We start from the raw sequence: 26328 nt of genomic DNA on the forward strand, positions 1-26328 counted from the left end.
CATGTATAGATCATGATTCTTGTAATCATACAGCGCTGTTGTGTGTGTGTGTGTGTGTGGGCGCTTAGGTTCCCTTTCGCTTTCCTTCCAGTTATTCGCGTAAGTTACAAGGAAATAAACGCCGTACGGTCAACGCGCTCTCACAGCGCACACTTCCAGTAAGATCAGGCTGTCTGTGAACTTTATAAAGGTGGTCGTGCTCTTTTAGAGAGGAACCATGAGCGCTTCGTCCTGTGTGTCCAGGCTCGTGTTGTTTTATATCTTCTGCGTCACAGCAGGTGAGTTTCACTCAGAATACGCTTTCACAGGCTTGACGCGAATCAAACCTCATAAAAGAGGGGGAAAATAACTTTTAGACACTTAGCTCATACCATCTTTATTCGTTAACACTGCGTTGTTCTTTAAACTTCAGTCGAGGTGTATATTAAGCGTGTTTTAGGGGAAATTCTGTCTGTGTCTACCAGTAAATGCTCTGAACTTCCTGTTTCTCGTCACGGATTCAGAAAAAAACATTCCGTGTCAACAGATTCAACCTTTCTGGACTAACTATCATACTAAACTATATTATATGTTTTTATTATTATTATTATTATTTGTATTTAGTTAAGATCCAGTTTAGGAAATAAAGTTTGGATTTGTTTGACATTTATTTGTCGACGCATTGTTGAGGTAGTGTGTATTTCAGTTAACCTGTTTGGCTGCCATTTATTTCAATATCTACATGTTTGTGTGTTGTCAGAGAGGATCCCGGCCCCTGAGAATGTGAGAAGGATATCTGTGAACATGGGACTGGTTTTGGAATGGGATCCACCACAAAACACCACCAATACTCTGTTGAACTACACTGCTGAGATGCAGTGAGTTACTGGTCAAGAGTGATGAGAAGTGCACTAAAGAAGGGTTTCACAGATGTAGGCTCGTTTAGTATCTCAGCAGCTTCACAATAATTTGACACTAAAACCTGTTTTAATCCAGGTCAGGTCTTAAAAACTTACTTAAGAGTTAGAAGTTGAATTTGAATCCTGTAAGAGAAGCAGAGGTGTCCAGAAGGTTTGTCTTTGTGTGAAGCTGTGTTGGTGTTGTGTGAATTATTGTGTGATTTTCTGCCTCTAGAGGATGGAGTAATTATGAGCCAGTGTGTCGAAGCAGCTCGGCACTAAGCTGTGATTTCACTGACAAAGTTTCCATTTTTGGATCCTACCATCTTCGTGTTCGGGCAGAGCTACATGGAGAATCTTCTGACTGGGTGGAAACTGAAAATTTTTCATTGGATAAAATAAGTGAGTCATCTAATTTATATAGTTCTGCTTATTTTGACTTTGCTGGCAGTAGAGAAATGAGTAAGTCATTCCAGAAAAGTGTGGCTGGGCCCTTCTGAAACACAGTTAATGTGTTTCAGTGGTACTAGAGCTAAATGAATGATAACTGGACTAGTGTCCCTTTAATACCACATGTACAGTGCATGCAAGACAGTATTCAGGGCCCAGTTTCCTCAAATGGGGAATTCTCAAATAATTGCTCTGATTATTGTGCTTTCAACATTTATCAAACATGAATCACAATTTAGCAGCATTTTACAACAATCACCGACTGTGCCGATTCTGATGTTAGGTTGTCTACAGTTTTGTTTATTTCTCCCAAATATGAGGGTTATGTGCTCCTTTGTCACTACCGAAACAGTGATGACATGTTTCAGTAGTGACGTTTTTATGGGATAACACCCGGGAAGACCTGATTGGGCCCAGTCATATGTCAAATAGGATTGTTATCAGAATTTGATGCAGAAAATCAATTTTACTTGAAAAACTTGTATTATTTTATTTTACTTGAAGAAATATTATATTGTATTTAGTAAATAAACAAATAGACTGAATCGTCTTCACTGTATAAATTCAATATACATTCATTCTTTCTTATTTTACAACAGTGATTCAGTCCAGGACAGCGAGTGATTTTCTATCTGATGTTTGATTGACAATGATTGACACACATGACAACAGCAGCTATATTAGGCTGCTTTAGAGGAATAGCCAAATTCACCCAAAAATGAAAACTCATTGAGACCAAACTTGGTGTGTGTTATAACAAGCATGACCGGAGACTACCTGAAGTGTTTCGGTGCTGTGCCACATGGTCAGGGCTGTAGCTGGGGTTAGCACTGTAAAAATTAAACATACAGTCAAACCAAAATTTATTCAGACACCTTCAACATTTATAACATTATCAGTTTATTTTCTATGGTTTAGAAAATGGTAATAAAATATGACAAGAACTCAAGAGTTAAACTGTCAGAACAAATTCATCTTGATAATATCAGATAACTTTGATAGAAAGATATGTAATAGATTACAATCAAACAAAACTTCAGACAACTGTCAATACTTTGTTGACCAATTACCAAGCGATGATTAATTTTGTTCAGTCTGTGGTGTGAAAAGGTTGCATTAGCAATTCCGGGAAAACAAAACAAAAAAAAAACCACGTAAGCAAAACATGGTCAAAGTTTCTGGTAACTAATCCAACTCTCTAACCATTAAGCCACAGCTGCCTGTCTTATTTTGCTATACTCACTTACATACATTAATTAATAGTGTCCTGCACGTACTAGTTAAAAAAAATCTATATTTCTTTCTTTCATTTTATTTTTTTAATTTTTCTTGCATTGGATTAACATTACAGCAGCTAGTAGCCAAATTAGACAGGGTCACTTTAAGAGATTGATTGCATCCAATATAATACACATCCTATTCCCCCCCCCCCCCCCAACGAGCATACTATCCAAGACGGGTATTTTCAAATATTTTTTATGTATTTGTCAGTACAAGAGCGAAAACAGACAAATTCAGTGTTCAAGTGTATTAAAGGTCCCGTTCTTCGTGATCCCATGTTTTAAACTTTAGTTAGTGTGTAATGTTGTTGTTACAGTACAAATAATATCTGTAAAATTCTAAAGCTTAAAGTTCAATGCCAAGCGAGATATTTTATTTAACAGAATTCGCCTACAACGAATGATCAGTTTGGGACTACATCCCTCTAGTTCCTGTAGTAATGACGTCACTAAAACCGTTTTTTAACTAACCTCCGCCCACATGAATACACAAAAAGGGGGCGTGGCCTTGTTGCGCTCCGATGGAGAAGAGGAAGAGTTGCGTTTGTGTTTGTCGCCCGTGTCATCTGAAACGCTGTTATTTTCACCTCGGAGTCCAATCATCTTTGTTTGGGCTTCCCAGGGACACTGCACTTAGAGATCAATGGTTACAATTTATGTTTAACTCAGTTCCCGAAAATTATAATCCACATGTAAAACTATGTGCAGCACATTTTGCTGAGGACAGCTTCCTCAATCTCAATCAGTTTAATGCCAGCACATCTCCAGCACATGCTCCTGCCCACTCTCTTCTCAAAACTAGTCCAATCACGTTTCCAGGAGGGCAGCGTGCACTCAGCTGCTGTCCAATCACAACACAGGAACCGCTGGCCCAATCAGAAACTGTAAACCCAATCAAAGCTTCAAAAAAGCACGAAAAACGGGACCTTTAAGACGTCTCTCTCTGCGTGAGCCCTGAACACCAGAACACTGCGGTGCTGAAGTGGGCACATCCTTTCTGTTTGTATAAACTGCGATTTGTTTTTGTTCACTGAGGTGCAGGAGGAACTTAAAGGAGAATTTTGCAAACGAGAGCTCAGTTCAGTGTTACTGTCTGTGAGACGCGGCTCTCTCTCTGCGTGCGCACCGAGCACAGCGCGAGTAACCTGCTATTCAGTTCAGCTTTTCCACGGCTTGTGTTTAAATGCTTTAAAGTCTTTTGAATGACACTCCCTGTCGACTTAATAGTGCACTATATCAGGTGTCTGTCCGAATTCTGAGTTTACGACTTCTGTGAATGTTGTCTATTGTAATGAGAGAGGTATTGATATATTCCTTGGGTCATGCTGAGAACAGGGATCAATGTTGCCATAGTAAGCCACACTTCCTGTCTGCCATTTAGATTTTTTTTTTAAAAACCTACTTTTTCAAACTCCTCCTTGACCATTGACATCAAATCATGTAAAAAAAAGAAAAAAAAAGCTTTTTCAATTCAATTCAAAAGTTTTTTTATAGAGCACCTTTTTAAAACAGCAGGTGTTCACCGAAGTGCTGTACATACAATATCAAATAAACAGTAAAACTAAAAAGAATAACAATAAATAAAAAAATAAATAAAAACACAATAAAATATGCAATGCATACAATGATTTAAAACACACACTTAAAAAGAGCTCCTAACAGGTAACTCATACTGTGTTATATGCTGTACTATACAAATATGTTTTTAAATGTAATTTAAAAACAGCAAGTGAAGGTGCCTGGCTAATGTACAAAGGTAAATTATTCCAGAGTTTCAAGGCCGCTACTGCAAAGGCACGGTCACCTCTGCTCTTTAATCTTGCATTGGGGGAGACTAAAAGCAGTTGCCCAGCAGACCTAAGTGCTCTGGATGGAGCATGTGGCTGTAATAGATCTGAGAGGTATTTAGGAGCAGTGTTATTTAATGATTTAAAGACTAAAAGTAAAATCTTGAAATCATTTCTAAAACGAACTGGCAACCAGTGAAGGGAAGCTAATACAGGTGTAATGTGGTCTCGTTTGCATGTCCCTTTTAATAACCGTGCAGCCAGGTTTTGTACCATCTGCAAACGTGTTAGAGATGCCTCACCAATGCCTACATAGAGACTACTACAATATTCCAGGCGGGATGATATAAAAGCATGGATGACCTTCTCAAAATCAGTAAAAGATACAAATGACTTGACTTTAGATAATTGCCTTAACTGATAAAAACACGATTTAACTACCAAATGAATCTGTTTAAAGTCACCGTCCATTAAAACACCTAGGTTTTTTACAACGGGCTTCACGTATGACTTTAAGTCGCCAAGATCTACATCAGGGGTATTGATGGTACCACCAGCTCAAAACAAAATGATTTCAGTTTTATCTTCATTGAACTTTAAGAAATTGGAGGCCATCCAGGCTTTGATATCCTCAAGACATCTCAACAAAGGTGCTATAGAGTTTGCATTGTTACGTTTCAAAGGCAGATAGAGTTGCGAGTCATCTGCATAACAGTGAAACGAGATGCCATGTTTCCTAAATATGGACCCTAAAGGTAATATATATAAAGAAAATAAAATGGGTCCAAGAATGGAACCCTGAGGGACTCCACATAGAAAAGACTCAGTAGAAGACACATATTCCCCAAGACGTACCGAGAAAGTTCTTTCAGCCAGATAAGATCTAAACCATTGTAATGCGGCACCCTTTATACCAACACAATGCTCGAGACGAGAGATCAGTAAATTGTGATCTATGGTGTCAAAAGCAGCAGTAAGATCTAACAGCATAAGAACAGCATAGTTACCTGTGTCAGTGGCCAGTAATAAATCCTTATAAACTTTTATCAGGGCTGTTTCTGTGCTGTGAAGTGATTTAAAACCAGATTGATACATTTCTTGCAAACCATGCAAGTCTAGAAAGGACAGCTATTGTCCCAATATTTTTCCCAATATTTCTGAAGAAACAGGAGTTTTGAAATGGGCCTAAAATTAGCAAGAACCGATGAATCCAGGTTGGGTTTTTTCATCAGTGGTTCCACTATTGCGTGTTTAAAATGTATGGGGTACAACTCCATGAATGAGACTACTATTTACAATCATTAGTATTTTAGGGCCAAGGGTGTCAAAAACCTTTTTTAGGAAATCTGGGGAAATAATGTCTGTGGGACAAACAGATGGATTCATTTTGTCAATGATGTCTTTTAAACAAGCAAGAGACACTGGCTCAAACTGATTAGAAACAAAGGAGCACACAGAGAAAGAAGACATATCAGCAGAAGGGTGAACAATATTGGCTCTAACAGTCACAATCTTGTCATTAAAAAACTGCAAAAAGTTTTGACATGTTTCTTTGGAAAAGTCCAAACTCATTTGTTGAGATGTATTTAAAACAGAATTAATAGTGTTGAACAGAACACGAGGTTTATGAGAATTATTTGCGATGACATTTGAGAAATACCTTGACTTTTCCATTTTTTACAGTTTTACAGTTGATATTTAAACAAGCTGTCTTTTAAGATCTCAGACGAAACCCGCAGCCTATCTTTTTTCCCCTGGCGTTCCGCTCTCCTGCTCTCGTGCCTAGCAGCACGGGTAATGTCATTTAGCCATGGTTCAAATTTTGGCTTGGCACGAATAGTCCTGAAAGGGCAACAATGTCCAGTGCATTCTGACAAGAAGTATAAAACAATGATGTTAACTCATCAGTATCATAATGCAGAGTGGACACTGAGAAGGCCATATTTGTGCTTTTAAAGACATCAGTAAACCGTTAAATGAGCGACAGCGATGAGCAGGAGCATATGGTTTAGGACTACAGAAACAAGAAATCTCGAATAACACAGGCATGTGGTCAGAAAAAGTAGCATCACAAACATTAATATTGTTAACAGGTAGACCACACGATAAAACCAGGTCTAATGTGTGTCCGTGCTCATGTGTAGAGCTAGCCACAAAGCTTTCAGCATTGTGATACTCTTCATCACAGTACAGTAACAATCTTTCATAGACATATTTAAATTCAAATATAAACAGCGTATTACTCATGCATTTGACTGTGTTTATAATAATTTGCTGAAACAAGCTGCAACACATTTAAACACAACATTAGTCTACTTTTCTTGTTAGGATATCACAAACATTTAAAATTAAAACTCACCACTGACAGAAACAGTCGACTCTTGTGCCTTTTGCATTTAAATCTTTATTACACGCAATCAAACGAGTCTTAAATAACTGTTTTTCTGCCTCTATAAAAGTGAAAATAATAGACCCCATTTTATTGATATTTAAATATTACAAGGTTGTTATGTTGAACTATTCTTGTACATACAGGCGCTGTACTAAGCAGGACATAAATTACCGAATAAAAAAAGATTTTCTGTTACATGTAAATGTCTAAAACGTTAGTTTACTTGAGAAATATATCTACACCGCTTCATCTGCCTGCAATAAAGACTACAAACAGTGCACAAGAGACTGCAGCGTTTTCAACTAACCGTATTTGTGCCTTTTGTACAAGCGTCTGGTGAACTCCATGATGTTAGTGAAAGCACTTTTCTATGCTGGCGGAAGTAACGGAAGTTGCGTGACGTCATGTGAAAAGGGCCTATACTTCCTAAATGCACTGAATATCAAGCATTGCATTTTATTAATAATCACAGATGCATTCTGTGTCTCATTCTGTTAAATTATATGTGTATGTGTTTTGTGTGTGCAGCTGAGATAAGCGCTCCTCATGTAGAACTGAGAAGCAGAAAAGGACAAACAGAAGTTGATATCACTGATCCTCCTATGAAAAAGAAGAATTTGAGGCATGTCTTTGGAAACATTTCCTACCGCATTCGTTTCTGGAAAGATGGAGAAACAAAAAAGGTAATGAATGCATAGACGTCTTGAAGTTTTTGGGCCTCACAGCAAAACCGCCAGTGTTTAACATTTATCACAGATTGTTCTTTATACGTTCGCATTTGGCCAGAAATTGTATAGGCTATATCACAGGATCTGATTATCTGTTTTGTGTATATTTTTTATTCTCAACAGGAAGAGCTGATAAGAGAGCAGAACAGAGTTGTGTTACCAAAACTGGAGCCTCTTGTAAAATACTGCGTGGAAGTAGAGATTCTGTATCTGACGAATAAAAGTCTGACCAGCAACATCACCTGTTTAACCAACACCTCCAGCAGTGAGCAAACCAGTTTGTACATGTGTACCGCAGATGCTGCATGTGTGTGGTGTCACTCACGTTTACTGGATGTTTTATTGAGATGATTTAACCGTTATCTTTATCTGTCTGCTCAGATGAAGTGGAGTCTTGGCTGATCGCAGTTGTGCTCCTGGGCAGTTTTCTGGTAGTGTTATTTGCTGTGGTCCTGATCTTTCTGGCTGTGTGGTTTGGCTACAGAGGATGCCGAATTATTTTCCCTGATACTGACCTCCCAGAGGACCTAAAAAAAGTAATGAAAGAACAAGAGAGCTGAAGTATAATGAGCTGTTTTCTGTTACTGACGCTCTCTCTGTCTGTTCTCCTACAGTTTTTGTCACAACAGTTGCAGTCTTCAGTGCTTTGGGCCATGCAGGAGAGCACGCCAGTGAAGGAGCACTGTTGTGAGCTGAGGATATTACACAAGGAGCCAATCAGTTCTCCGGACAATCAGCAGATAGAAGGACCACTCAGGATTCATACCTATAAGAATGAGTGTTGTACAGGAGCTAATGTAAAACAGAGCAGTGAGGAGAAATCTCAAATGATCCTCGCAACAGAACAGGAGCCATTGCTTGCTGAAATGAGACCGTAGTAATACTGTATCGTAATCAATGATTATTGATTATTTCTTTTGCCCACTTGAACAATTCTCTGAAAACAAATCAACAAAAAGGACTGACAATGTTTTTGTTTGAATTTATTTGATCTTCATTTTGATAAAGTGATATTGATTCTTAGATCCCAAGAATCTCTCTCTCTCTCTCTCTCTCTATGTGTGTGTGTGGGTGTGTTTATGCTACCTCTTGGGGACATGAATGTGTTTTTTTACCTTCCATGTGGGGACACGATGACCAACTGGGGACAAAATCTGTGTCCCCATAAGGACGCCCATTGGAACTGATAGAAAATAGCATGCTAATATAGCCTGTGCAAATTTCTTAGTTCCTTACTTGTGACCCCAGAAGGTGGTTTTACCAGTGTTGGAGTGTGAGGGTGTGTGTTCGGATTTGCCCCCTGAAGCCGGGTCTTGGTACTGCAGTGTGCATATTTAATAAATCTCCGCCTCATATTTACATGTATGGCGGGAAACTAAGAAGACGTGTTTCCCCCTATGGTTCGGTCCTGGTACAGCATTGTGCATAATAAATAATAAACAACTGGTCCCTCAGTTGTTTTACTTACTGTAAAATGATTTTTTTAAAGTTTTAAATAAAACAAGGACATCATGCTTAGTTCAAGAGTGTTGCTTGCAGTTTCTTTGTAATTATTTGTACATTTTACTAGCGATTTCTGAGTGGAAAAGTAAGTCAAAGTCACCTTTATTTATATAGCGCTTTAAACAAAATACATTGCCTCAAAGCAACTGAACAACATTCATTAGGAGAACAGTGTGTCAATAATGCAAAATGATAGTTAAAGGCAGTTCATCATTGAATTCAGTGATGTCATCTCTGTTCAGTTTAAATAGTGTCTGTGCATTTATTTGCAATCAAGTCAATGATATCGCTGTAGATGAAGTGACCCCAACTAAGCAAGTCAGGGGCGACAGCGGCAAGGAACCGAAACTCCATCGGTGACAGAAAGGCTCAGTTGGAGGGCCATTTCTCCTCTGACCAGACGAAACCAGTAGTTCAATTCCAGACTGCAGCAAAGTCAGATTGTGCAGAAGAATCATCTGTTTCCTGTGGTCTTGTCCTGGTGGTCCTCTGAGACAAGGTCTTTACAGGGGATCTGTATCTGGGGCTCTAGTTGTCCTGGTCTCCGCTGTCTTTCAGGGATGTAGAGGTCCTTTCTAGGTGCTGATCCACCATCTGGTCTGGATACGTACTGGATCCGGGCGACTGCAGTGACCCTCTGATCTGGATACAGACTGGATCTGGTGGCTACGGTGACCTCGGAATAAGAGAGAAACAGACAAATATTAGCGTAGATGCCACTCTTCTAATGATGTAGCAAGTACATAGGGTGTTATGTGAAGTGTTTCCGGTTCCGGTTTACCTAATTAATGCAGCCTAAAAATCCTTTAACAGATTTGGATATTAAAAGCATATTAGTATGTTATGTGTAAGCCAGGTTAAAGAGATGGGTCTTTAATCTAGATTTAAACTGCAAGAGTGTGCCTGCCTCCCGAACAATGTTAGGTAGGTTATTCCAAATATACCGCCAAATAGCAAAAGGATCTGCCGACCGCAGCTGATTTTGATATTGTAGGTATTATCAAATTGCCTGAGTTTTGAGAACGTAGCAGACGTAGAGGATTATAATGTAAAAGGAGCTCATTCAAATACTGAGGTGCTAAACCATTCAGGGCTTTATAAGTAATAAGCAATATTTTAAAATCTATATGATGTTCTCCATCCTCCTTCAATAATTACCGTCCTGTTGCACTTACCCCCATTCTCATGAAGTGCTTTGAACGGCTAGTCATGCACCACATCAAGTCTGCCCTCCCCCCCCTCCCTAGACCCCTTCCAGTTTGCATATCGGTCCCACCGGTCAACCGATGATGCCATTGCCACTGCCGTCCACTCAGCACTCACTCATCTGGACAAAAAGGACTCATATGTCAGAATGCTGTTCATAGGCTTCAGTTCAGCATTCAACACAATCATCCCTCAACAGCTCATCTACAAACTGATTCAGCTGGGGCTCAACACTTCGCTGTGCAACTGGCTGTTGGACTTCCTGACTGGAAGACCTCAGGCAGTACTTATCGGCAGCAACACATCCAGCACCATCACACTGAACACTGGGGCCCCCCAAGGATGTGTGCTGAGCCCCCTCCTCTTCACTCTGCTGACCCACGACTGTACACCGTCACACAACTCCAACCTCTTCATTAAGTTTGTGGATGACATGACTGTGGTGGGTCTCATTAGCAACAAAGATGAGACAAACTACAGGAGTGAGGTGAGCCGCCTGGCCAAGTGGTGCAGTGACAACAATCTCTCTCTGAACGTGGAGAAGACAAAGGAGATTGTTGTAGACTTCAGGAGAGCACACACTCAGCACGTTCCTCTGACCATCAACGGTGCGACTGTGGCGAGAGTGAGCAGCACCAAGTTCCTGGGTGTGCACATCACAGAGGACCTCTACTGGACTGAAAACACAGCAGCCCTGGCCAAGAAATCACAACAGTGTCTCTACTTCCTCCGCAAACTGAGGAGAGCCAGAGCTCCACCCCCCATCATGTACACCTTCTACAGGGGCACCATCGAGAGCATTCTGACGAGCTGCATCACTGTGTGGTATGGAGCCTGCAATGCGTCCTGCCGAAAGACTCTGCAACGCATAGTGAGAGCAGCTGAGAAGATCATTGGTGTCTCTCTCCCCTCCCTCCAGGACATTTATGGAACACGTCTCACCCGCAAAGCCCTCTGCATCGAAGGTGATCCCACTCACCCATCACACAGCTTCTTCAGCCTGCTGCCATCAGGGAGGAGTCTGCAGAGTCTCCAGGCCAGGACCAGCAGACTGAAGGACAGCTTCATCCACCAGGCTGTCAGGAAGCTGAACTCCTTCCCAGACCTCCCCTCTTCTTCCCCTGGCACCACTGAACTATGACCCCCCCCCCCCCCCCCTCTCCACACACACTAATTATTATATGATGGCATGCACTAGTCACTTGTGCAGCATTGGTCTGCTCACTACCTCATTCGGCATGGAACTGACGTCATTCCACTACCTCATCAGTCAGTTAAATAAAATAACTGCTCTTGGTCACTTGTCACTTTAATCAGACTTAATAAGATATTTTTAATAAGTGATTTTGTTTTTGCACTAAAAAATCTTTTAACTGCACTGCTGTTCACTTCATTGATTTGCACTATATCTGTCATTTGCCTTGCACTGCTTTATTTAACTTTATTTTTAATTTTATTATATGTCTTTTTTTATATCATTCCCTTATTGCATGGTTGTATCTACATTTTATATTTGATCTAGTTATTTTTTTAAGCTTTAATGTTAATGTTTACTGTATGCACCGGGTTCTGAGAGTAACGCAATTTTGATTCTCTGTATGTATGTACTGTACATGTGGAAATTGACAATAAAGCAGACTTGAATTTGAACTTGAACTTGATGTATGATAGGGAGCCAGTGCAGTGTTGACAGGACCGGGCTAATATGGTCATACTTCCTGGTTCTAGTAAGAACTCTTGCTGCTGCATTTTGGACTAGCTGTAGTTTGTTTACTAAGCGTGCAGAACAACCACCCAATAAAGCATTACAATAATCTAACCTTGAGGACATAAATGCATGGATTAACATTTCTGCATTTGACATTGAGAGCATAGGCCGTAATTTAGACATATTTTTGAGATGGAAAAATGCAGTTTTATAAATGCTAGAAACGTGGCTTTCTAAGGAAAGATTGCGATCAAGTAGCACACCTAGGTTCCTAACTGATGACGAAGAATTGACAGAGCAACCATCAAGTCTTGGACAGTGTTCTAGGTTATTACATGCAGAGTTTTTAGGTCCTATAATTAACACCTCTGTTTTTTTTTTTTTCAGAATTTAGCAGTAAGAAATTACTCATCATCCAGATTTTTATATCGACTATGCATTCCATTAGTTTTTCAAATTGGTGTGTTTCACCAGGCTGCGAGGAAATATAGAGCTGCGTATCATCAGCATAACAATGAAAGCTAACACCATGTTTCCTGATGATATCTCCCAAGGGTAACATATAAAGCGTGAAGAGTAGCGGCCCTATTACTGAGCCTTGAGGTACTCCATACTGCACTTGTGATCGATATGATACTTCTTCATTCACTGCTACGAACTGATGGCGGTCATATAAGTATGATTTAAACCATGCTAATGCACTTCCACTGATGCCAACAAAGTGTTCAAGTCTATAGAAAAGAATGTTGTGGTCAATTGTGTCAAACGCAGCACTAAGATCCAATAAAACTAATAGAGAGATACACCCACGATCAGATGATAAGAGCAGGTCATTTTTAACTCTAAGGAGAGCAGTCTCAGTACTATGATACGGTCTAAATCCTGACTGGAAATCCTCACATATATCATTTTTCTCTAAGAAGGAATATAATTGTGAGGATACCACCTTTTCTAGTATCTTGGACAGAAAAGGGAGATTCGAGATTGGTCTATAATTAACTAGTTCTTTGGGGTCAAGTTGTGTTTTTTTGACGAGAGGCTTAATAACAGCCGGTTTGAAGGTTTTGGGGACATATCCTAATGACAATGAGGAATTAATAATAGTCAGAAGAGGATCTATGACTTCTGGAAGCACCTCTTTTAAGTCCTAAACCATTTTTTTCCCCATGCAAGAAAATAATACAATGAAAGAGGTCCTTGCCTCATCAATGGGTGGCCAGAAGGTACTGTGGTACAAGGGTGCTTGACGGATCAGAGGTGAAATAATCAGTATTATTGTGCACAGAGACTCTTTTGTTAATAATTTGAATAATTTCCGGGGGAGCATCCTAGGCTTTTTTGCCTAGAGTCGGAGCAGAACTCCTCTTGGACAACATCTCCAGGACACTTTGCTCCATGTGACTAGTAAGACAACTCTCTAATACCTTTTTGAGGTCAACATATACATTTAATGTATAATCTAGAAAAAATCTTATCATGATTAAACCAGAAAAATGTAAAATGAATGAACAAAAACTATTGTTAAAGTTTGGGCTCATAAATATTAGATTGATTGAAATCACGGTGAAATCAGAACTTTTAACAAGTCCAAAATGATTTTGTCTATTCAAAAATGCATTTAAAGGGTAAAATCACATTTTACTAGTTCACCTTAAGGCTTATAAACCAAATCCCATTTTCCAAACTGCACCCTTGACCTTGTTTGTGACAAATTGTACTGTGATGACACACAGGTAGATTTCTTGCCAATTTGACCATTTCCAAACAACATCACTCTTTATTAATTACTATAATTGATTTTGTATATAATCATGTATAAGTGATGTAGTGTGTAATTGTTAATGAAAGTGAAATATGCCTTATGTTTTCTTTCACAGATAAAATGGACCACAATTAGAAGATTAGGTCAATTATAAATTAAACAAAATGAACAGTAGTTACTAGTGTGGCATGGTGAATAATTGTGCATGCACTGTACTGTACAGGAACTAGTAGAAAATAGATGGTAATCATTTTTCCTGCAGCAAATCTTCAAGACATTGTCTTAAATATAAGACGCTGCTATGTTTTGGGAGGAGCAGTAATGTCTTTAAAAAGGTTGTTGCTAACAAGTGGCTTAAAGGAGACTACAGTCGTCTGGGCCGTTAAACCTCATCACACACAGAGATGGAAATCTCATATAATCAGTAGTGCACTTTTACAGCATGGCTGGATTTATTATCACACTCTTGGAAACTATTCAAAGCCAATGGAAGGCAAGCCTGCAACCTTTAGCCAAAAAAGCAAAACGGCTAAGGCTAACGCTGCAGTTTTGGTGCTATGCAGGGAAAGAGAGAAGAGTGAGTATACACTGAAAAAAAAGCCATTTTATAGAAGAAGTCCCAGAGTTTTTTCCTGTGCCATGACAAATGCATAATATTTTTTTCCCCATTCATTTTAAAATCCCATAGTGATTTAAAAATTGTCTTTGTTGAAGCGCTACAAGTCATGAACCAAGCCAACCAGCTACGAGGTGAAACACAACAGGACACGCAAATCAATCAATCAATCAATCAAAAAAAGGTTCAAGACTGTACACTTAATGCTTTAATGAGGGAAAAAAATGACATTAACCATTGCAAATGACAATTTAAAAATGATCCATTTAAAGTTGTAGTTTGTATATATAGAAACAATATCCCAGAGGGCACCTTGATATCAGTTTGAAGTCAAATAGTAAGTCAAGACTGGATCAAGATGCTGTAATAACATTTTAGATGGCGATGTCTTTCAGTGGCAATAAAGTGAAAATAAGAGGTTAATCCAACACTTTTAACTTAATTCAAACTCTATTTTCCTATGAAGTAAATGAACAGCGTTTTACTTTGAGAGACCGTTGCTCTCTATAGTGCTATTATTGGCACTGGCTCAATTAGAGAGCTAAAGTCTCTTCTCTAATTCGATTCTTAATTCTACTATTACATTTGAATTAGAGAGTTCTCCAGTTTATATCTCACAATTAAGAATTTAAATAACAGCACTTTACATTTGTATTCTTAGCAGTAAAACCTCATTATCATTAGTTGATTACAGCCATCTCCTTTTCCAAATCCTAATTGCATTCACATTGTGTGACCACAGGACTGAGATGACAACTCCAGATGTGTTTTGACTCTTTCATCACTACACTAACTCACATCTTTATTCACTTGAAAACACCCAAGAGCAAAGTGTTTCCCCAAAGAAAACTTGGTGCTGGTGTTCTGTCGATTTGTCCTACCCTGTCAGATTTTGCTACCTCCCATTAAAACAGTGGGTAGCACAATACAACAGTGAAAAATGCTTGTAAAGTTATGGTGTATTAACGTCTACACCTGGCACAACCCTAAACCTACCCTTACAGTAATGCAATAACAGTTATTATGTGTTATAATCATGGAAATACATTAAATATTGTTGTTCAGCATGAGAAAAAGGATGTAATATTGATGTGCGCATGCGCAGTAAACCCTGGTAGGAAAATCTGAGGGGTAGCATAAAACATCAGGACACCCGGGTCGACATGTGTCTATAACCACAGTTTCTCATCCCGACAAATAAGAGTAATACATGTTGGTATGCCATCAGACTGAAATGCATGTTGAAAGATAATACAAATAATAATAAAAACACTTAAAATACAAAAACATCGATAAAGTATAAAAATACAGTGCACATCTCTATATATGAGCAGAATTGCTTTCAGATTCCCAGATCTACTCTCAGACTGTTCGTGTCCCCGGGAATCTAATTTCGACTCAAGTACCCTGAATTATCATCGTCTTCCTCTTCCTCCTCTAAAATGTTGACCTTTGACTCCGAGTTTTGGCACAGCGAATCAGAAATCCAGCTAGATGGAGCACAAGCCTGTAACAGACGCTGAGCACCTGATTCCTGCACATCATCTTTAACAGGTTCAGCTTTATCAGAAACTCCTCCTAACATCACAGAAAACAGGTTCACATCCGCACTGCTCTCTGGGTCTTCATTCTCCACGTGTGTGGGGAACACAGAAGGTACATTCTGAAGTGCACTCGCTCCTGTAGGGAGTCTAGGAGAGGCTGTGGGTTCAGGATGGCTATGGCTGCCTTCAAACACAATCAGATTAGCAGTCTGAGCATCTGTGGAAGACGCCAGGCTTGTGTCTGGAGTTTGATTCAGAAGAGAAACCGATCTAGAGGTCACTGGGTAAACACAGAGTGGAGAACCTCGAGTGTTCAGATACTGAGCCTGTGCCTCCGCCTCCTCTTCCTCCTCATCTTCCTCACTGTTTATCTTTATCTTGTCCATGGAGTTTCTCCCCTCACAGAGCTTGTTAAAGGATTCAACAGCAGTGACGTGAAGAACTTTATTCCCACTCTGAAATGAACTCTGGAAGAGAACAGGCGTTAGTAAATATTAGAGTTAGTGTCAAAATTACAGAAATTGATGATAAGACAAAATAGCCAAAGCAGTGATGTTTTGTGCACTGTAAAAAAACAAAAAAAAAAAAACAAAAAAAAAATTAAAAAAAGGATAGTCTGCAGTAAATGGGTGCCGTCAGAATGAGAGTTCAAACAGCTGATAAAAACATCACAATAATCCACAGCACTCCAGTCCATCAGTTAATCTAATTAAGTGAAAGCTGTGTGTTTGTAATAAATGATTTTAATTCAAACGATGGCTGCCGGTGCCAGCTGAAATTCTCCAGCGGTTTTGTCTGAACTAGAGAAATACGCACAGATGGAATTGTTTCTTACAAACAGCTTTTCACGTCAAAAGATGTTAATGAATGGGCTGGAGTCATGTTAAATAACTGTGGTGTATTTCTAAGGGGTTTGAACTCTCATTCTGACGGCACCCATTCACTGCAGAGTATGAAGAGTATCCCCTGCTGAGAAAGTGGTGGGAATGTCTCCAAATATGCTCCGATAATGAAGGAAAGGCCTGAGGATGAGTACACTTTCAGAACTTTCAGGTGATCTGTTCCTTTAAAACCTTTCTGAAAACAGTAATTAAGATGGTTACCTTTTTTTACTATACTTCTGTTTAGGTACTTTAGTCAAAAACTGAGACTTTTGCATCACTTCTTGAAATGGACATGTTATAAATGTTACAAAAGACTGGACTTACCAGAACTGGAGGAAGATCTGGTTTTAGACAGAAACAGCGAGGAAAGAATCGTGGTGCACACATCACTATCAGCAACATCAGCAGACACAGGACGACTGAGATAACAGCATCTAAAACAAGTATACAACACTGTTTTCACTCTGGGGCAAAGTCACAAAACGTTTACAGGTTCAGTATTTCAGCTATGTCTAGCTTGATGCCATTGCTGAATCAAAACAGACAGCTGGTCTAACTACATAACCACTTGTGTTTTTACAGCAGAAATGATTTTTGTTTGCACCACTGAAACATTACTTTGCCGTTTCACACTGTAAAGCTGTTTTACACAATCTGTATTGCTATATAAATACAGGGGACTTGATGACTTGAGATATGATACCATATAAATGAAAGCGCTTTCAGATTAGCACTTTTGGTGCGCACCTCAATCTTGTTAGAAGTCTTTTGCAATAAGTTAAATACAAGAACATTTAAAGCTTCTGAAATGGTTGATGCATTATACTTAGTCACTACAATTTTTTTTATCTATAGCCCCCTTCATCAAATCTTGCCCTGGAGTTACAGGATCCAAAGTCACATGCCTGTCATTTTCTAATGATCCCAAATACACTGACTAGCATTGATTAGCATGCTCAGGTGTGTTTGATTAGGGTTAGAGCTAAACTCTGCAGGAAAGTGGATCTCGAGGCCCAGATTTGAGGATCCCTGATCTATATTATCAATGTAATACTGTTGAGGTCCATTACATGTTGTAGAAATATACAGTACCTGAAACGTTTGCTCTTTTGGGAATGGAGGCACATACTGCTGGTCTATTGGGTGGGCTGGAGTCGACGATACTGACATTCACACAGTACCTTCGTCCAGGGGCCAGGTCCTTTATGGTCACATTCTTTAACCCTTCAGTTTTCATAATAAACTATAATTGAACACAAAGAGCAGCAAATCCAGTATCTGCAGTTGTTGAAAGGTTTACTTTCGTTACACTACTGTAATACTGTAGCACAACTGGCAACTAGCAGCCAGACAACAAACAGCTGACCAATCCAGAAAAGCAACTTCACTACATTCTAGCAGCACGAGTTTAACAGCATTTTTTGTGATCTCTTCCTTTAAAATATACAGTACACCTCTGGTGTTTAAAATGGACCATATTATCTGTTCAGTTTACTCAAGTTAAACCATGACCATGAGAAGTTTGTTCTCTTACCTCTCTTCCATCTTCACTGGTGATTGTCAATAGATAATGAAACCAGAATGAATCGTAGACTTTGTGGAGATTCTCAGCAGGTGCTTTGAGATTTATACAGAGCCACTGATTACATGCAGTTACTGTCAGCAGCGGAGTATCCAAGATCGCTGTAAGAGGAAAAAATAGTCATCAATAATGGGGATATTGGGCCTCAAGAACTAAAGCAAAAAAATAAAAAATTCTTCATTAGCTGAGCCCAACTCAAAATGATTATTAAAATATTTTATTTTATATATATAAGGCTATTATTCTTTTCACATTTACATTATTTTTACACTATGTATGGCAGAAGGCCATCTGTTCAAGGATTTCCTCTTTAAATTGTTTTTGCACAAACTAACAATGCACATAATTATCAAAACTAATAAAATCATTATTACCACAAAACTAATTTATTGTAATTTCCAAGTTTTATTTCTCTTTCCTTGCCATTGACAAATAATTTTACCAATTCTATCCTTGTTTGTTTAAGCGTTAGCAAAAGACAGAAATACTGATATACTGAAATACCAGAGAGAAGCAGGTAATCAGCAGAAGTTAAAAGCAGATCGTAAGTATATTTATTTCTTGTCTCATTAGTGTTCAGCGCAGTTGTGTTGAGACGTGCTGCGTTTGGTCTCGTACTATCGCATACGTTGTCAGTGTCGTGCGCTTGTTTAGACCTTCGTTGTGATAAACAGTAAAGTTTGTTCAAGTGCTAGCAAAAGAGTGTAATAATAATAAACGTTATTTTATATAGCGCCTTTAAAAGTTGTATCTCAAAGCACTTTTCATTAAAAATATAAAATTAAAAGATACACAACAGTGCATTCAGTAAAAAATAAACCAAAAAATAAAATACAAAGTCAATATAATAACAAGCAAAGAAATAACGAATCACATAAAAGATACCCTAAAATGTTTTAGGGGACGATTTAAAAACACTGAGGGATTCTGCATTCCTAATCTCAGAGGGCAGGGAATTCCACAAGTCGGAAGCCAAAGAAGAGAAAGCCCGATCACCCTTTGTTTTCAGACGTGTTGTTTGAACAGTTAAAAGACCAGCTCTAGAAGAGTGTAGAGCACGTGTAGGGTAGTGTTGGGGGTTAAAAGCTCACACAAATATTGGGGGGCCAAATTATTCAAGGATTCAGATTTTGAATGTATGTAGATCTGAGTGTCATCGGCAAAAAAATTGAAGTTAAGACCAAGTGTTCTTAAAAGTTGGCCAAATGGAAAAAAAAATTAATATTAAAAAGTAAAGGGACCCAAAACTGATCCCTGGGGAACACCAGAGTGCACCACACCGACATCAGACCTGCAATCACCCATCACAACAAACTGTAAAGAAATACTCTTTGAGAGAAGGAGTTAATCAGCGGAAGTTAAAAGCAGATTGTCATTGCTAGGAAATGCTTGTTTGAGACCAGTTGAGACGTGCTGCGTTTGGTCTCGTACTATCGCATACGTTGTCAGTGTGGTGCGCTTAGACCTTTGTTGTGATAAACAGTAAAGTGTATTCAGCTGAATTCATTTTCCGTTTTGTCTGATGGGTATGGAAAAGGTTAGTATACCACGGGAGCAGTCGTGGCAGCCCTCCTGTTAAGCACTTCTCATGTGAAGACCGAAGAGTGTAAAGACCATCGACTCTACCGTGCGACTCCACCGGGGAGTGACACCAGCAAGGGATACAAGTATCGTTTTGATTCATCCTTTATCCTACTACTTGTTTCACTTCTGTTTCAGTTTTCATAACCAATTCTTACTGTGTGTTTCCAGATCCCTACTATCACTACCACTCGCAAATCATGCATCACACAATGTAGGCTTCTTCTATTACTAGTCATTCAAAGCTTCATCTCATGGCCCTAACAGAGACCTGGATCAAACCAGAGGACACTGCTACACCTGCAGAGATCTCCAATAATTTCTCATTTTCCCACTCACCCAGTTTGACTGGAAGAGGTGGAGGTACTGGTCTGCTCATCTCTATTTAGGTATCAACAGCTCCTTTAAATCTCATTCAGTTACTGTTACCTACCCTCTTAAGATAAATTTTGTAGTTGTTTATCGACCCCTCAGCCTTTCCTGTGGATGATACTCCTCTAGTTATGCTTGGAGATTTCAACATCCACCTAGATAAACCTCTGTTTGCTGATTTCCACATTCTGCTTGCCTCTTTTGATCTCAATCGAGTGTCAACTACTGCAACTCACAAATCATTCACATGTCATTTTTCGACGTAACATACTCACACTTTCACCCTCCCGGCTATCTGCAATGGTTTCATCTTCACTTCCTTCCCCTAAACTGTTAGTATCTTTTTATGTTGTTCCACTCTTATATCTTGTTTAGACACTGTTTGCCCCTTATCTTCCAGGCCAGCCCGTAATACCCCTTCTGCCCCTTGGTTATCTGATGTTCTACGCGAACACCGTTCTAAGCTTAGAGCTTCTGAAAGGGTGTGGCGCAAGTCCAAAAATACTATTGATCTTATTGTGTATCAGTCACTCCTATCTTCTTTCTCTGCTAATGTCTCCTCTGCTAAAATGACATACTACCATAACAAAATTAACAATTCGTCTAACTCTCAAATGAGTCTTTAAATCACTTTCCTCACTCCTCCTCCCTCTCCTGCTTCATCTCTAATAGCTGACGACTTTGCAACGTTTTTCATTAATAAAACTAAACACATCAGGGCACAGTTTTCCACACCACAATCAGTCAAGCTCATATCACCAGCAAACTTACACTCATTTACATCCTTCTTTTCACTCTCTGAGGCAGAAGTCTCAAATCTCATCCTTTCTAATCATCCTTCTACTTGTCTACTTGATCCTATTCCATCTCATCTCTTTCAAGCCATTTCTCCTGCAGTTGTACCTGCACTCACTCACATCATCAACACTTCCCTCCACACTGGTGTTTTCCCCTCATCATTTAGACAGGCTCATATAACCCCAATATTTAAGAAACTCAACCTCAACCCATCTCTTTTAGAGAACTACAGACCAGTTTCCCTTCTTCCTTTCATTGCAGAAACACTTGAACGAGCTGTGTTCAAACAAGTCTCTACATTTCTCACACACAACAACCTCCTTGACAGCAACCAATCTGGCTTCAGAAGACATTCAGCTGAGACGGCCTTGCTCTCAGTTGTTGAAGCTCTAAGACTGGCAAGAGCAGAATCCAAATATTCAGTATTTATCCTGCTTGATCTGTTCAGCATCTAGTTTAGCAAATCAACCATAACTCCTACAAAAACAGCTAGAATCCTTGGAGTTATGATTGATGATCAGCTGACTTTCTAACACCACATTGCTAAAACTGTCCGATCCTGCAGGTTTGCTTTATTCAACATCAAGAAGATCAAGCCCTTTCTTTGGGAACATGCTGCACAACTCCTTGTTCAAGCTCTTGTTCTGTGGCTGGACTATTGCAATGCTCTCTTGGCAGGTCTTCCAGCCAATTCTATCAAACCTTTACAATTAATTCAGAACGCAGCAGCAAGATTAATTTTTAATGAGCCAGAAAGAATGCATATCACACCTGTGTTTATCAATTTGCACTGGCTTCCAATAGCTGCTCGCATCAAATTCAAGGCATTGATGTTTGCCTACAAAACTACCACTGGCTCTGCACCCCTTTACCTAAATTTGTTACTTCAGACTTATGTGCCTCTAGAAGCTTGTGTTCTGCAAGTGAACGTTGCTTGATTGTGCCATCCCAAAGAAGCACAGTCACTTTTACGGCACCTAGAAAGGACCTCTACATCCCTGAAAGACAGCGGAGACCAGGACAACTAGAGCCCCAGATACAGATCCCCTGTAAAGACCTTGTCTCAGAGGAGCACCAGGACAAGACCACAGGAAACAGATGATTCTTCTGCACAATCTGACTTTGCTGCAGCCTGGAATTGAACTACTGGTTTCGTCTGGTCAGAGGAGATCTGACCCCCAACTGAGCCTGGTTTCTCCCAAGGTTTTTTTCTCCATTCTGTCACCGATGGAGTTTCGGTTCCTTGCCGCTGTCGCCTCTGGCTTGCTTAGTTGGGGTCACTTCATCTACAGCGATATCATTGACTTGATTGCAAATAAATGCACAGACACTATTTAAACTGAACAGAGATGACATCCCTGAATTCAATGATGAACTGCCTTTAACTATCATTCTGCATTATTGAGACACTGTTTTCCTAATGAATGTTGTTCAGTGCTTTGACGCAATGTATTTTGTCTAAAGCGCTATATAAATAAAGGTGACTTGACTTGACATTAAATACATCAAGAATCAGCTAAAAACACATCTCTTCCATCTTTATTTGACCTCTTACTCCAGCAATCTCTATTCTAATTACACTCTTTGAAAAAAAAAAATAGACTTGCACTCTTTTCCTCACTACATCTGATGTATTGACAACAAGCATAAAAACAGTAAACTTGTTATTACTTGCACTACTGTCGGCTCATCCAGGAACACTGAATAATCCATTTGCACACTGAAATATTTTCTTTCTCTATTCTAGTGGTTTTCTTTTTATTACAATATTTAAAAGCCCTTGCTACGTGTACTGTGTTTATGCTAACTGAGACTAGTTATGCCACTTGTATATCATTGCTCTTTTTATTGATTTTCATTGCTTCCATTGTCCTCATTTTTTAAGTCGCTTTGATAAAGTGTCTGTTAAATGACTGCATGTGAAAGTTTATTATGAGACTGCCTCTCTCTTACTGTTCTGAATGGGTCTGAACGGGTTGAGGTCAGAAGATGGTGAGGTGCGGTTGCCCAGAACAGCAGTCACACTGACGTAATAGATGTCCTCCACATTAGAAAAGGCTTCTGTGAGATTACATCGCAGAGGAAATGTGACCTTTTCACACTGCTTCACCGCCACGGTCCCCCCTCTGTCAACACAGGACAGAATCAGAGTTAGACAGAAGTCCATCTGAGCCCAATCCTCACATTAGAGTTTGACCAGTTTACATCAGTTCAGAACTGAACTGAACTTGTATTTCCACCGTGCACTGATGAGTTTTCATATGCATTTTTACATAAAGTGTGGAAGTACTGCACATTGACACTGAATATTGACGTCTAAACATAATATTTACATATCCACAACATCTAGAATGAAGATTAATTTAGTATGAGTAGGCTACATGAAAGATGTAATTGTTTCATTATTTTAAATATATTGTATTCAGTTGTCATATAAACTTTGTTTACTCATTTACTTCATATGGAATCATAACATTTTGTTCTATGCATGTGGAACGAATAACATTTCTGTAAACGTTTAATCATTACTTATAATCTAGTTTTTATTTTGTTTGCTGTGGGACACAAAAGGCATGCTGTGATCACACTGATGAATGTTCAATGTATATTTCAAGTGATTAAGAAGTACTAGAAAGTACTGCGACCACAACACATTGTTATTTGGAATACTTTTGGTGAAGCTCTTGCAGTTCATAAATAATTGTATTTTTTATATGCCTGTCATGTTTAACTTGATACTGTACATATTTCTGCAAAATGTTTAAAGGTAGAACTAGGAATAGCCTCTCAACATATCCTTATAATGCTGTATTGTTTCTAAAATCATGTATATTTCAGTCTATTCCATTATATATTCTAATTAGTAACCAAATGACTTATTTCCGTTCTATCTTGCCACGTGTGGAAACAGTACATCACATACTCGAGTGCATGCACGCTGACTTTATAGTGGACACCATCAGGAGAGCCTGGTCCCATTTCCCAGGACAACACGTGGACGAAATATTGTGAGGACAGGTTCAGTTTTACAGGGGCAGGTAAGTCCATGCAGCATCCTTAAGAGGGAAAAATGAAAACGTTCAGGTAAACTTCAGAAATACTGTAACATTTTAAATTCTTCTAATACCATCCAAATGTTTTTCATGTTTATTGCAACCGAGAGCTCAATAAACCAAATAATGTCAAAGGCCATACAGTTGCCGACATTATGAAAATTGTGTCACTGTCCAAATATCTATGGACCTAACTGTATATATTTGGACACTGACACAATTTTCATAGTTTGGGCACTGTATGCCACCAGAACAGAATTAAAAATAAAATAATCAAGATGAAATTGAAGTGCAGACTTTAAGCTTTAATTCAAGCACAAACACAAACATACAATGCTTTCATACACAGCCATTTTTATACAAAGTTATACACAGTATATGTTTGCAATGAATCAAAATAGGAATAGCTTAAGTTATTCCACCACATAGTATTACCAAAACTTATACTTTAAGAGTACAAATCAAATAATGTTGGTTGTATTAAATAAATAGCTTATTAGTAGTATAAAAAGAGATTTAAAAAATAGACCATTTTAAAACAAAAATAGCACATGTGTTCAAAAAAACAATAAACATTCAGCTGGGAAAGTTTTGTTTCGTGAGTTTGTTGATTTGCCATGGAAAACCCCTTTACATTGTGTTCCCATTGTCACGATAAACTACAGCCCAAAGGAGAATGTTTCATCTATCAACACTAATCAAGTTTTAAACTGTAGACAAATCTAAATGTAATAGCATACTTACCCAAGTGAAACAAAGCAATGGTTGTTAGTATCCTTGCTATTACAAACATCTTGCTATGCTTGCGTGATTTTGATAAATCAGTTGATTCTCATCCGTTCTCTCAGAGACATCGCGTAGTTTATTTTTTCACTTGTTCTAATCCCCCTTTCTCACATTATACTTTTTTAAAACAGCCACAGTATATACTTTCTTTTGAAATTGAAAAAATAATTCATAGCGCATTCACATACTTTCATTTTCTTTGTTCCTATACTATTTCCGGCTGTGTCTTCCTGTTGTTTCGAGTCTGAGCAGAGATGGTCTAAACTCGGGGAGATAACAACCTCCGCGGCTCTACCGTTGGAGAATTCGTAACTGTTAACTTGGAACATAACCAATCACATTAATAACAGCATTAAATAATATTAATTTTAATATTGATATTATTATATTAAATAATATTAACGAAAGTTCCTGAATAAATAAACTGACACTGACATCCTTAAAAAACCACCTCTGCGCTGCATAGCCTCACTTTAAAACAGCTTTTGTCTGACGACATCATCAAGGGCGTGGTTTGTTCGCAAGATCAGGGAGCATGAAATAATAAATGCAAATATTAAACATGTAAGAATTACAACCACCATATTGTATCTATAAAATGAGCACACATAATGTTATCTAAACATGTTTTTATTATTATTTCTTTAAATTCCACCTATAGGCATAATCCCCCCCCCCCCCCCCCAAAAAAACTTCAGATTTATCGATTTATAAGACATTCTTTGTATTAAATAGTTTTTTGTTGTTTTTTTTCAACTTGCATTCATATTTTTTGCATATGGGCCTGGCTGAATCGCTACTCCGCTGAACGCGACACACACATCTCCCAGAAATCCTGAATAATTCAACCAATCCAATGACGACTTTGACACTCCTGAAGTTTTTCCACTTTTGTGTCCCCTATGCATCAGACGTTTAGCCGACGTCTGAGGCTGAGACTAAATCAGTGTTAGATAATAAAACAGCACAATTTCTTAGTTTAAATTAACTTAATTATTAAAATGTTATGACATAGAATTAAAATCCTTTTGGTTACAGAAGATGTATTTTTAATGTTATAAAATTATTACCTGTAATGCAAAACAACAGGCAAAGGGTCCAGAATGATGTCCGGTTCACAAACAGTGCCCTGCATGTATTATCGCTCACTTAATAAAATAACTTTCAAATCTTGTTACACACTTCCCCTTATCCCAGCAGCACTGGAACTTCTGCGTGGAGCCTCCATCTTCAGCAAGCTTGTCCTGTGCAGAACATTCAATCTAATCCAGGTACTGAGTGGGGATGAATGGAAGAACACATTTGTGACCCCTACAGGACACTATGAATCTGTTAATGCTGCATGGCCTGTGTTTATGTGTCTGAAAAAGCATAAAATAAAAGGCAGAGACGAGAGTGTTACTCAGTCACTGTATTCA

The 26328-nt window shown here is 38.7% G+C and overlaps 2 protein-coding genes across 2 annotated transcripts; one reads left to right on the top strand and one right to left on the bottom strand.

Moving 5' to 3' along the window:
- The first annotated feature begins 25 nt into the window (after positions 1-25).
- On the top strand, positions 26-9033 carry crfb4 (cytokine receptor family member b4). The gene is made up of 7 exons (XM_026272783.1): positions 26-278; positions 740-857; positions 1114-1280; positions 7316-7470; positions 7639-7780; positions 7897-8051; positions 8130-9033. Exons 1-7 carry the CDS (start codon positions 218-220, stop codon positions 8391-8393), a joined length of 1062 nt encoding a protein of 353 aa, XP_026128568.1. The 5' UTR covers positions 26-217; the 3' UTR covers positions 8394-9033.
- Positions 9034-14495: 5462 nt separating this feature from the next.
- crfb2 (cytokine receptor family member b2) lies at positions 14496-25393 on the bottom strand. The gene is made up of 7 exons (XM_026272785.1): positions 24869-25393; positions 23995-24127; positions 23025-23197; positions 18273-18421; positions 17831-17981; positions 17063-17172; positions 14496-16321 (listed from the first exon to the last, which is right to left on the bottom strand). The coding sequence occupies exons 1-7, from the start codon at positions 24915-24917 to the stop codon at positions 15698-15700; spliced, it is 1389 nt and encodes a 462-aa protein (XP_026128570.1). The 5' UTR covers positions 24918-25393; the 3' UTR covers positions 14496-15697.
- Between the last annotated feature and the right edge of the window lie 935 nt (positions 25394-26328).

This window comes from Carassius auratus, chromosome 9 (assembly GCF_003368295.1).
Source record: "Carassius auratus strain Wakin chromosome 9, ASM336829v1, whole genome shotgun sequence".
NCBI classification, from domain to species: domain Eukaryota; kingdom Metazoa; phylum Chordata; class Actinopteri; order Cypriniformes; family Cyprinidae; genus Carassius; species Carassius auratus.